We start from the raw sequence: 13,355 nt of genomic DNA, 5'->3' as shown, positions 1-13,355 counted from the left end.
TCTGATAATTACAATTTTTACTAAAATGTTTAAAATAGGATGGGGCCACAATGGGGTGGGGTGGGGGTGGAAGTCAACAGTTTTCTCAAGACCATGCAGGAGCAATTCTTTGAATTTTTTTTAATAACAGTACAACTGCAGTCAAAGTAACAAATTAGCAATCCAATGTATATAGTGTAGATTAAAATTGTAGCCCCAGCTAAGGGAAGGGTTAGTTTAAAATAGGAGGATCAAAGATTTACACAAGAAGTAGGGGAAGCAGGTACACAGACAATTCTTGTGCAAGTATGTCCACAATCCTACTTGCAGTGTAGAATTTTTTTTAAATGGACCCTGGTAAGAGGGTGGACTCCCAATAGGAGAAAAAAGTATGAAGACTTTCTTAAAAAAACAACCAAGGATATGATTTTTAAACATCAAATGTATTTAGTTTATACTTTGTTGAAAATGTGTTTTGGAGCAAAGAGAAATTTGATTTAAATAAGTGTTAAATAGTCCTATGTCCTTATGTTTATGATATTATTGTATAATATTAAAGAGAAACTGTCCTGACCCTAGCCAACCTTTAACCCCTGTCTTCCTATCCAATGTGAAAAAATGTTGAACTGCAAGGGGTTAACACTGGTCCAGTGGAGTACCAAACACCCAAAAGCTGCAGACAAAGGATACTCCTCAAGATCCCCTACCTTTTCGTAGTGTTAATTTGTTCGACTGGCTACAATAAAATACTGGTACTGTGGAATCAATAGATTTCATGGTGGTTCAATTTTGTGGGTACCTCTCATCCATGAATTAACATCCTCCATGAATTAATATACTACGGTTACAAAGTCATATTTCCTTCTGTAGGTATAATAGAATACCTGAAATTACATTCCCATGAACCTGTAAAACTTAAGAAATCCAAAAAAATTGGCCCCCACGAATTTTAATGATTCCACAGTTGTGGAGAAAAAAATGATTAATGTATGCTCCCAAGTTAGAGCATTTTTGGTTGTACCCCTTCAGCCTCAATCTGAGAGCATGAAATGATAGCCCTATATGCCCCTTACTCTGCCCTGGTAATAGTCAAACTCCATACAGTGTCAATTCTCCGAGACTACTTTCCCTACGAATAAAAAATTGGAGAGAGCTAACTGGCCCCCAGGAATCCCACAGAATCCTCCCAAAGCTGACAAGGGATACTCCTTAAGGTCCCTTGCTCTTCCCAAGTGTTGGTTTGCTTTGGTGGCTAAAGATGATGGAAAATAAATGCCTGAAATATGCCCCATCCCAAATCACCACCTGGCTCTACGATCCCAATCTGAGAATGGGAAATTATAGCCTATGGGCCCTTCCCTGCCCCAGTAATCATTAGAGGGGGACACCAGCTCACCTATGTTAAATTCCTGTCTCACTATGCCAAGTGAAACAAGACCCATGGGCCATAACACTCACCAGAGTCAATATGGCCCTTCTGTTCTTCATCAGATTTTTTTCGCCTATATTCTTATGTAAAACTTTGATTCCCTATTGTCACCCCATTTTGCATTCATGCATCATGATTTGAACAAACTTGATGCAGAACCAAAATCTGATGCAGAACTAAAGGGTGAGCATTTTGGCCAATGAACCTCTTGTTATCTTGTATTTAAATGAAAATACTGTTTTGATTCTTGACATTCTTTGTAAGCAGACAGAGGATGAGACTGACCTTGATCCCAAGATAATGAGACTCTAACCTGAGGATGCTGCCATAATCACATGACTAATCACAGTTTTGCTGTTCTTGAGAAAAAAGAGTTTTAAAGATGTGGCCCCAGCCTACCCCAGGGGAGTCTTGATTTAAACAAAGAGCAAGAGCCACTTAAGGCCTTTTTTGGCCCTGAGAATTTCTGAAAAATTGAAACTGCTCACTTTTGGTTGAAAATGCAGTATTTGTAACTTGGACCCTTGGTGACCGTGTACCTATTAAACATGACGTAATTTTCTCTCTTGTCAATGCATTATGATGTCATAAAATGCGTCATTTTTCCCATATCCTGTTATTCCCTTAGAAATGGCCAAAAGTTGAGGTATTTTTTCAATATTTCATATAGAGCACAACCTCTGATCCAAAATATGCAATTATATAATGAAAGATCTGTTTCTGAAGATCACAAAACATGTTTTAATTTTTGGATCGTGGTCTGTGCTCATATTTTAATTCTTTGCTGAAGATAGTCAAATACGCATGTTTTCTGCAAAATTCAAGAACAATTGCATTTTCTCAAAGCCTGTTTTCCAATACCTGGATTCTCAAAAAGAAATTTTGTTATAAGAAGTGAAAGCACTAAGTCTCTATTTTATTTTGATATATGAAATGGGACAGAGGGTGATAGTCATCTGATAGATATAAGGGCAGGGCCATTTTATGCATTAAGTGAACCTAGCTCTTTGAATCTACACTACCTGAGGATGCTTTCATATCTATATAACTTATCATGTCTTTGCTGTTTATGATTTTGAAGGATTTTTTTCCCTATGTAAAACTTTGAACACCCATTGTGACCCCATCCTACCATGATTTGAAAAACTTTAATTTACACTATGTAATGAAAGTTTTACTTAAGTTTTAACTTTTCTGGCTCAGTGGTTCTCTTGAGAAGATTTTTGAAAGATGCTAACAAATTTTCATTAAATCTTAATTATCTCCCCTCGTAAGAAGTGTGGCCCTTCATTTGAACAAACTTGAGTCCCCTTCAACCATACATGCATTGTGGCAAGATTGGTTGAATTTGGCCCAGTGGTCCTGGAGAAGTCCAAAATGTGAAAAGTTTTACAGGTTGACGGACAGACATATAGACGCTGGACAGAAAAGCTTACTTGAACTGAACAGGTGAGCTAAAATGGAGAAATTTTGGGTAGACTAACTTGCTTACTCCCTCAAAGCTGGAGTACACTTGTGTACCAAGTCTTATTGAAATTGAACCAAAACTGTAGGAGGAAAAGCATTTTGAAGAATTGTTTACAGACATATGAATGGACTCCAGACTCCTTACCAATGAATAAGCTCTTGAAACTGGTCTCTGAAAATTTAGAGCTAAAAATTTTCTTGTACAGCTAAACTTAATTGCCTCTGAGCATATCAATCATCCTGCAAGTTTGTTTGTTTTGTTCATTTATTGTTGTTTAACGTCCCTCTCGAGAATATTTCACTCATATGGAGACGCCACTACTTGCCGGTGGAGAGCTGCAAATTTTGTCCTATACTCGGCACTCGGGGCCATTGAGCAGTGAGATATCTTTTTGTGCCAGCACCTACTGCGACACGGGACCTCAGTTTATACAGTCTCATCCTAAGGACCAGTCTCCACGTCCCACAGTGTCCTGCAAGTTAGATTTGCCATTGTCATACAATAAGAAATAATTTTCCTTCCAAGAACTCTTAGTACTTTGATGAATTTCCTTTTTAGTTGCAGCTTCTACAAGCTTAGTAGGCTAGCTCAGCCTGGTTCAATATGAAATAGGGATGGTAGACTAATAATTGCCATAGTGTTCTCATGAAAAAAAGTGTCACTCAAACAAGGTCAAGGTCACTGAACATCACCTTGACTCGTATATTTTAGAGTGTTTAGCGACAAATATTTGAGTAAAGAAGCAAGATTATTAAAGTTCAAGTCATAGAAAAGATTTGTTTAGTAAATCTTTGGCAATGGCCAGTGCTTCAGCAATAACCTCAACATGCTTGCACTTCAAAAACCTGACTTTGCATTTAACTTAAATTCAAGTGACAGATCTTATGGGGTATTTCAACCCCCGAAAATAATTCATAAAACACATGGAAAACATACCAGTATAAGATAAAATTTGGGGGGTTTTGAATAAATTCTCCACATCTCTCCTTGATTTTCAAGAGTGTATTGTGCTTTAATTTCTCTTCTTTTGTCTTCAGTACAAATTTTGATCCAGTTCTTCATTGGAAATGCCAATTTCTTATGTGTCATAAATCGTGAACCAATCTGACCTCAGCAATAGCTTCAACCTAAATGTCAGTAAGTTATATATACCAATCATCTGCCACTTGGCATTTAATAAATGACTTCCCTCATCAATCCTGCAATGTACTCTTGTCAAAAAGAAAGAAAAACAAAAAATTCTGATTAGCCTAATTTGTAGTCCACCTGTTTTTTTAAGAATACATGAATCACAAACAGACTTGTATGAGCCAAATTTTATTTGTCTATGCTTATAATTTATGCCAGGGACACAGAATGAGATTCAGTCATTTCTAATGCTATATAATACAATCTCTTTTTAAAAAATAACTAGATTACCAAACACTTCTGATTTTCAGAAAGTAATGAATGTAAGTTTTCAAGTACAACAGTTTTACTTTCATTAACTTCATAAAAAATGAGCCATCAAAGTCACAGGGCTATTAAAATTTGGTTTCATTTTCTACACAATAAATTTAAGACATGAAGATTTGTAATAATAACAGTACTTTTCCAGTTGAAATAAGGATGCCCCATTTCTTGTCTCCTTCAAAATTAGACAGAGAGAGAGAGAGAGAGAAAAATACAGAAATGTTATAAAATTGTTATTTCATTCAACAACATACAAATAACATCTAGAGATTGTCAATTTTTAAATACAATGTAGAAAATTTTAAAATTCTTACAAATATGATTTAATTAACCTAATACATGTAATGGTGTTAACTTTGAGCTAATCAGGAATTTTAAGAATTTTAAACACAACTGTTGCATTAACTATATCAAATGATTTCTCTTTCATGTGCATCAAATATGTTCACATCAAGTCATCCAATTATTTTTCAGCTAAATAAATGTTAGTTACTCCATAAATTTAATGCTGTTAATTAGTGCTCTTGGTTGATAACAAACTTGGTTAACTGATTATCAATACAATATCCACTTTTAATTATAATTTCCTGTGTGTGGCATAAATCAAATTTTTTTTTCAGGCAGAGAAAAGAGAAAAAAAAAATCCTCACTGACATGACCAAAACAATGGTTTTGCATTTATACCTCAATGTATAAAAATAGAAATGGAATTAAATAGATGAAAAACATGACAACATTCAGTAGCACTCCAAACTCTCTAAATCTAATGAAAAAAAAAGCAAAAAAAAAAGTCATCACCAACATTGGTTTTTCAATGTGCAGGAGACACAGAAAACTAATTTGCTGAACAAGGAAAGCATGACAAAAACACTAAGTTATTAAAAACACAAAAAATAAATACCAGCACCAATTTGAACCTTGTAGACGCAAGACAAGTTTGAAACTGCAAAAATGGAAGTTTCCAGTCTTTGACGGTAAGCGATTAAGACAATGTGCAGGATATGACAGCAGACATCACTGTTTGACAGTGTGAAGCAGAAAGGATTTTAAATGACATGTGATTGATGTACATGGGGGGGGGGGATGAATTCTACAATTTTTTGAAACTGCAGTTAAAAAATTTTATGAGAAAAATTACATCCATCCCACTATTTATCCCATTTTTCTTCCCCATATAAGATATTTTTTATATATATATATAAAATCTCAGCACTAGAATGTTGGATACAATTGTTTCTTAAGGTAGAACAGATGATGAAATTTTCACTATTCACTTTGAAACAAACCTCTCTTCACTCTGGTACACAAACATACACTATAATACAATATGCAAGATACAAAGGGCCAACATCACAATCACTCAAAACACATGTAATATTATAAATAGTAACAAACATCGTAACATGCTGGTAATGGTTTCAACAGATTCATTAAAAATAAATCTAATTATCAAACAAAAATTAAATAATATAGCACTAATTAGTTAAAATTACTAGCATAATTCACACACACACACACAAAGTGTGATACACATATCTTTACAAGTATGTTTTGTAGTAATCAATCTTATAAAATATTAGCTTTTTTTGTCAACATACTGCGCAGATTATATTTCAGGTGACTATCTGATCTGGTACACGATTTCCTTTCGAGAAAACATGGAAAGAGACACAGTGAATTTCAGATCAACAGTTTTGGATGTGCAAGACATATACAAACTCATACAACTAATGGTCAAAAATTGGAAAAAACTTTACCCTACTCTATTCAAACTGTCTCTGAAGTTTTGTGGAAATTTGCTGAAGCTAGCTTCCCAAAACTTGGGTCATACTCGACAACACTAAATTACAGGTCAATTGCTACAACACTAAAGTGAAGATCAATTTACACTTCAGAATTAATACAACTAATAATTGAGAGATTATCTATTGCAAGTGTGAAAGACAAAAAGAGGCTAAAAATATCAAAACTTTTCAAGTTTTATATGTTGTGATCGTGTATTCTGGCATACAAATTTAACCGTCCTTTGTAAACGTTTTAAAATCTGGAACATTGATATTGCAACCATTATAGGGATGGATCAAAGCAGGGGTGGACCAAAGCAGAATGAAAAAGATGTTACTTTGCATAAGTGAGACAAACAATTTGCATTTGATGCGAACTAAAGGAGGCATTTCGGACAACCAAAAAGATATCTGACCTAGCGATTGGTTAATACATATATGGAGTAAAGAAACAAAAATAATTTGTTGACATGTCAATAAGACATAATGGAACCTTTATCGTAACATGTTTAGAATGCTGCAATATTAACATGAAGCACCATTTCGGTTTTTTCTGCTATGTATAAAAGCAATATCCACAACTCAGCCTTTGTACAGAAAATCTATACACACATGCATAAATTGATGTTAGAATAGAACATTTTCTGCATGCAGTTTTTCTTTTTCTATTTTTAGAAAAACTGAACATGCAAAAAAAAAAATAATTAGGGTAATTACATGTACTCACATATGTAGTACAAATTGGTACTTTCAATAAACACTCATATTTCAGCATTCACAATTAAACAAACAAATTATATTAGTAGCATTATGATACAGCATATGGTATCTTTATAAAATAGTTCAAAATCCTCTATCACAATTCCTTGCATAATATTAGTAAAAATCAGATTTAATATGAAAAGCTTTTCTTTTGCAATTTGTTCCAATTAAAGAGCATTTTTATAATCACATGTAAGATTTTATGATAAATAAAAAAAATGAAATACTTATGAAAAAGCCAATTGCAAGAATACAACCTATTCACTGCACAATTTTGAATTTACAGTAAAACAATTTTCAAAGTAGGTAACCTCATTCACTGTCAGAATATGCCTTTTGCAAGAAATAGTTAACAAGCAATTTCTGAAATGCATGCAGATATTTTTACCAATGGGTTCCTTCCTTTGCAAATGTCTGGAAAAAATTACATACATTCAAACCTCGTTATCTCAAACCCATGGGATCCTGATTAAACTTCCAAGATATCTGAGGATTCAAGATAACGAGGTTAAAAAATCAAGAAAAAGTGGTTTGGACTGCTAAATCACTTAGACATATTCCTGGTAAACAAGATATAGGTGTTCGAGATAACTAAGTTCAACTGTATTACAGTGCAGATGATATGTAGGTATTCCATGTGTAAGTTACTGCTAGATGAAAATAGAACAAATGTCATTGGGAATCATTTCCTATGTAAACAGAATCTATGACCTGGGTGGAAATAGGAGCTGAACCTTACACAGAGTATAATATGTTGGAAAATATTGTATCATGATTTATAGCTAGCTTTGTGTTGGAATGTAAAAATGTTGCTGAATGTGGCTGAAAAAAGAGGAATAAATAAATAAATCAATGATTACACTAATGAATCATGGGGGATTACCGATATATAAAATTGTGGGATACACCATCAAATGTTAATAAATGGCAAGGATTATAGCCATAAAGAAGGCCATTTCTGCTTTTTCTCCGTTTTACAAAATTACAACATGAAATATTACAGATAACCTTCTGCAAGATTCTGTCATGCTAGTTTACAAATTCTAATCAATAAAATCTATAACACCATGTAAGATTCATATATAGCATTATACAAAGCATACTTGTAAATGCCATTTTTTTCTTAATGAACATCTCTTTGAAGCTTTAGTGCCTCAACATATTTCAAAAAACTTCTCACAGTATAGCACCTTTGTAAAAATAGCAACAAGATGACATTTGCTGCACCACTACATCATTTTCAGACATTTCTTTAAAAAGAAAAAAAAAAACCCGAAAAACAAACAAAAAAAAAACAGGGCAAAAACTATATACCCCCGAATCTTCGATATGGGGGCATAAAAAGGATATGACAAATAATACTCAGTTATGTTTTTTTCTCAGAAAGAGTCATGTAAAATAAATAATCAGTGAAACTCAAATTCACAATTTTCAGATGAAAAAAAAATCATAAATAAATAGCATTCTTACACACAGACAAAAGAAGAAAAACAATCTATAACAATGTGGCATAACAACACAAAATAAATAAATACCTAACCTCATCAGTGTCAAATCAGTTCACTATGAACTATGACCAATCTACCTTCTTCTTGATCGAGTCACAAAAAATAAATAAATAATTCAATAACTTATTGGAGACAGCTAATAAATAAGTGATAAGTTAACAACAATGTATCACAAATCCCGTGATAGGAGTACCAAATGAAATCACTTGAACAATTCATAAAAATCTTGACCAGTGTTCTAATTACATGGTACTAACTTTACATAAATTTACGTCTCTCATGGATCAGTCCGTGATTTTGTGGACAACTTGTCTGAAGTAAAACACCATCAAAATGTAACAATACAGTTGTTGACAAATTTACCAATTAAATATCACAAATAATGGTAGGATTTGTGAATTTCTAGATCCCTAATCAGTTTTTTTTTTTCATGGAAATATCCTGGATCCTCCATATCAGCAGAGATCAAAGGTTTCAGCGTACAGATCATGACGGAAGCTCATCTGGTTCTTGAGGCTTTCCAACATGCGACGGTGCTCGACACCAAGTTCACGCAGACTCGAGATACTCATCAGAAGTCGAGGAAACAGTCCCACCTCTGTAGGGTGACTTGCAGTGATCTGTGTTTGCAGAGCCTGGATGAGTAGTTCCTGAAGCTTGCTTACTTTTTCTCTGTTCTTCAGACCCTGACGATCTACAATTTTTATTTTCAAAAAACATCACTTAATACTTCAAAATTAGTTCTTGGAATCTTGTTACACATAATCATGACTTTTTTCCAAATAAGTACTGCATCTGTAATATTAGACTCTTACAATATTCTTTTGAGCAAAAGTTTTCAAATGTTCAGGCGTAATATAAAAACCATCTGAGTAATTAGGTACTCAATCAGAAAAGTAAGCGAGTACCCAGTTACTAAAAATCCTCCGATTTGATAACACTACTAATTATAGATAATTCAAAATTAAAAAAATCAAGCTGTGCAAATCTAAGGACATACCTGGAGAGATGAGCATGAAAAAAATTGTCCTATTTGACAACACTACTAATTACAGATAATTTAGATTTGTTTCAAAATCCAGCTGTGCAAATATAAAATGATGGACATACCTGGTGAAATGAGCACTAAAGCACTGAATAGGGCTTTCTCTGCATCACCCAGCTTGTAGGCATTGAATCGTGCACAAAGGTTGAAGAATAGCTCCACAAAGTGCTCACCAAGGGGGAATCCCCTCTTCATGTCCTCACGACAGACTAGGATATTCTTGCCAGCCACAAACATGGTATTTGTTTCAGAGTCAATGAATTTGGAGTGTATCACACATGCAACCTAGAAAAAAATATATATGAATAAAAGATGTCATTCAATTTGTTGCACAAAAGTTTTAGCTCCCTCATTAGATTTAAAATGATACAATTTAATGTCAATCTCTGAAATTCAAAGGGCCTATATGAATTATCATGATTCAGTCATAGGAACTTCAGAACAAATTTTCAGATGCAAAATAAAGTGTTCAAAATAACATGTGTATGTGTTGCCTGTGATGGCAACATCAATAATTCAGTACAATGAAAGCTAGAGAAGTGTCACCTTGTTTTATGTAACCGAAAACATCCCCTATATCTCCTTTAACCTTTTTAAACATACAGTATCCATAATAAATAGAAAATCTCAAGTCAAAGAACAAATTCAAAGTCATATATAGACAGTCACCCTAGTTTTTGTAAACATATAAAGCCATCCATAAGCTAGAACTCTGATCATTCATACGTATATTCACAGCGAAGATCAAGGTCAGGCTTAATGAGACAAGGTCTTATGTGTTTTGCATTCCTTTTGCTAAACAGCTTACATGTTCCAAATCAAATGACAAAGGGCAAATAAATTCTTTAAAAGTAAAGTTCAACATGAAGTCAGGAGGTCAAAAACCCTAGTTCATAGGTATATAGTGATAAGTATCAAATATTTATTTCTTAGAGTTTTAAAGACACAGTGACCAGAGAGACAATCAGATAGACCAGAGAGAGGAAATCCCTGTGTATCAATCTGCCTAGCAGTCAGCCAAATCGAAGAAGTTCTTTCAAACCCAGACAACTGATGAAGCAGACTGTATCTTTTTTAAGGCCGACACATCAAGTTTCTACAAATGAATGCTATGCCCATACCTCAAAACAGCCACCCTTGATAAGACTAATATGGTCGTCTTGATCAAGGTGAGGGAATCCAGGAATTTTCTTGGCAAAGGTCACTGTGTCCTGGATGGTTTTGTTTAGAAGACTTTGGAATCCTTCCCAGCAAACCTCTCCCGCCTCAAAAACTGTGCCATCTGGATTCTATAAAGAGTTGTACACCATGTAAAGTAATTCAAATTAAAAAGCTGTTTCTTTTAGGATAAATTAAATCTAAATTTGTCAAAATTTTAAGTGTCAAGAAGCTTTTTTATATTTGGTTCAGAAAAATAAATCAAGAGGAGACTAAGGACAAATATAAATGGTAGACATTTAATATTTACATCATTTTGATGGTTTTATGAATTGCAATCTTTGTTCTATACTTGAAATTCCCTAAATATATTTCTAAAATGATATACAGCATCATAGATTGAATTGGTTTCATCATTACAGCAAGATAAACTGTACTTCAAACATTGCAGTCATAACACTTTTCCTCCTCATTTCCAAGTATCATCACAAAAAATTCACTTAAATAATAAATGATGTCGACATCTGTCATACTAAATAAAACTTCATAAAAAAATGTTCTGTTGGATTATGTCATTTGTCAAACTAGGAAAAAAGTAAAAAAAACTAGGGGAAAAAAATAAATGTTAAAAAAGAATGAATGACATAAATAATTTATTTACTCTTAATTGAGCATGTAGTTCTGGGAACAGGATGCTCTTCAGTGTATGTGGGTTGCTGATAGCCAGTTGATCGATACGGGCCACTCTATCTTTGTGGAGTGCCAGAATCTCCTCCATATGGTTTAACTGTAGTTTTAGGAATGTAAAAGTCTGGTTAAATGCTTCGTGGATTTTGAACGTCAATAGTGGAATTGTCAGTTTTGTGTCTTCCTCTCGATGAATGTAAATGTTGGGTTTAACAAAGGGTGCCACAACCGCAGTGTGATCCAGGCCCCTCTCACGGTGAGGGGGGTGGGATCTAGGGGGTGGGGAGGACTGTTTCATGCTGTAATCCTGTCCCATATTGATGACTAATTTCTGGGGGGACTCTGGAGAGTCTGATCTCTCTGAGATTGTTTCAGTGCGTGCATACTTGGCTGGTTCTGGATAAATATCCGAACTTGCATTGGGATTGTAGGGTCGCTTTTTGATAGGGCTTCGATGGAATTTTTCCTCTGGTCCATCCCCTCGGTTGTGTTTACGCAGGTCAAGGGTCATATTTTCTACAATAACTGACTGCTGCTGAGTCAGAAAATTTTCATGGCTGGCTATCTCATTGTGGTGATTGATCAGATTCTGAACAAACTGAGGATATGCTTCCTCCAGACTTGTCTTGTCGTCTGTTCCTGGTAACAGAAGTTGAGGATGTGGATATCTAAATGCAACATGCTGGGGCAGAGTCAGCAGAGAACTGACTATTGAGTTACGCACAGCAGGGTCACCATTTTGTGAGTGGGCAGGAATATTGTTAATTTCATGGATGGATGTGGGTCTGGAGACATATTCCTCATCATGGTTTTCCTGTTTGACATGGACCCTTGGCAGACTGTCATTGCTGTCTTCTGTTGAACAGTTTGTTTCAACAGAATTTCGGTTTTGGTCTGGTGAATGTTGACTTTGGGCTCTCTGTTTGAGTAGCATGGACAGGGCAGCCATAGAAGCCTGTGGTGCTGCATCTTTGTGGAGATTCTCTGGTACAATCTCGGCAGCTTTGACGGCTGCCTCTGCTGTGGCAGCAATGCGACGTTCTGCCTCTGAGTTCAAACTCAGCAGACCGTGCAATGCCTGTTCGGTTTGTGAATCCTCCATAGTTTTTATCATCTCTCTCATCTTGCGAGATCTTCGACCAAGTTTTGCAGCTAAAAAATTACAACATTAGCAATTTATAATTAGGCAGATCTCTTTTTAAAAAAAAGCACAAATATCAGACATTTTCACAGTAATCATAGTCAATCCTCAGTTTGTACTACTTTTTGTGACCTTAAAACAACAATGAAATGTCATGTTTACTTAGTAAATGACTCACTCTTTCATCCATCAAACGTTACTGATAACTTGCAATCAATAATTTGGGGCAATTTTTTCCCAGCCTTTTTCTTAGAAAAACGCAAAATTAAACCACTATGACAAATAAAACAGATATGAATGGGTGGCTGTACCTGATCGAGACATGCCTAGAGCCAGGCATTTTTGTAGGCGGCAGTACTGACATCGATTGCGAGTCAAGATTGTGATGTCACAGCTTTTGTTGTAATAGCACCTTTTGCGGGCTGGGTCTCCGATATCCTGCAGAGCTCTTCTGAAGAAACCCTGGAAGCATAAAAACAACACATAGTTCATGAGGTGCACACACTGTCTGTGATGTATAAGATGCACTGTGGCTCACAAAGATATTTTACATGCACTTTAGTTGAGTGTCAAAGATCAGGCAACATTACATTCATTAATTCCCCAAAGCCATGATGTCTTCCCTAAATATCTGCCTAATTTCAAAATTTTTCATCAAAAATATTTTTCATTACATCACAGTACTAAGCCTAGAAGGTCAAACAGAATTAAGATAAAAGGAAATATTCAGGGTTTTTAAGTTTCATTGCTATGCACTTGACTTTTTAAACAGACAATCTGTTTGATTTTTTCTCCTTTTTCTTTGTCCCCCAGACTGTTTAAGAAGACTAGCAGCACAACAACCTAATAAAAACCTTCCAACTGTTTTGCAAGGAAAGGTTTGGTAAGTTTTTTGAACTTGTCAATAATCCTTTTGCCCGTGTACGAAAACAAACATTCTGA

At 34.8% G+C, this 13,355-nt stretch overlaps 1 protein-coding gene across 4 annotated transcripts in view; it reads right to left on the bottom strand.

Moving 5' to 3' along the window:
• Positions 1–4,177: 4,177 nt before the first annotated feature.
• Positions 4,178–13,355, bottom strand: part of LOC133184275 (uncharacterized) — a 29,993-nt gene continuing 20,815 nt past the window's right edge. For all 4 annotated transcript variants that reach the window (XM_061319253.1, XM_061319255.1, XM_061319256.1 and 1 more), the window contains exons 5-9: positions 12,725–12,875; positions 11,247–12,424; positions 10,549–10,716; positions 9,493–9,712; positions 4,178–9,076 (exon numbers count right to left, since the gene is read on the bottom strand). In XM_061319253.1, coding sequence (XP_061175237.1) covers positions 8,838–9,076; positions 9,493–9,712; positions 10,549–10,716; positions 11,247–12,424; positions 12,725–12,875 — 1,956 coding nt within the window. In that variant the 3' untranslated portion in view covers positions 4,178–8,837. The remainder of the gene's footprint in view (positions 9,077–9,492; positions 9,713–10,548; positions 10,717–11,246; positions 12,425–12,724; positions 12,876–13,355) is intronic.

Source organism: Saccostrea echinata, unplaced genomic scaffold (genome assembly GCF_033153115.1).
Source record: "Saccostrea echinata isolate AGI-Se365-2 ecotype Australia unplaced genomic scaffold, CSIRO_AGI_Sech_v1 ptg000010l, whole genome shotgun sequence".
NCBI classification, from domain to species: Eukaryota; Metazoa; Mollusca; class Bivalvia; order Ostreida; family Ostreidae; genus Saccostrea; species Saccostrea echinata.
The sequence above is the reverse complement of the archived record's forward strand: the minus strand, read 5'-3'. Positions and strand labels throughout refer to the sequence as shown.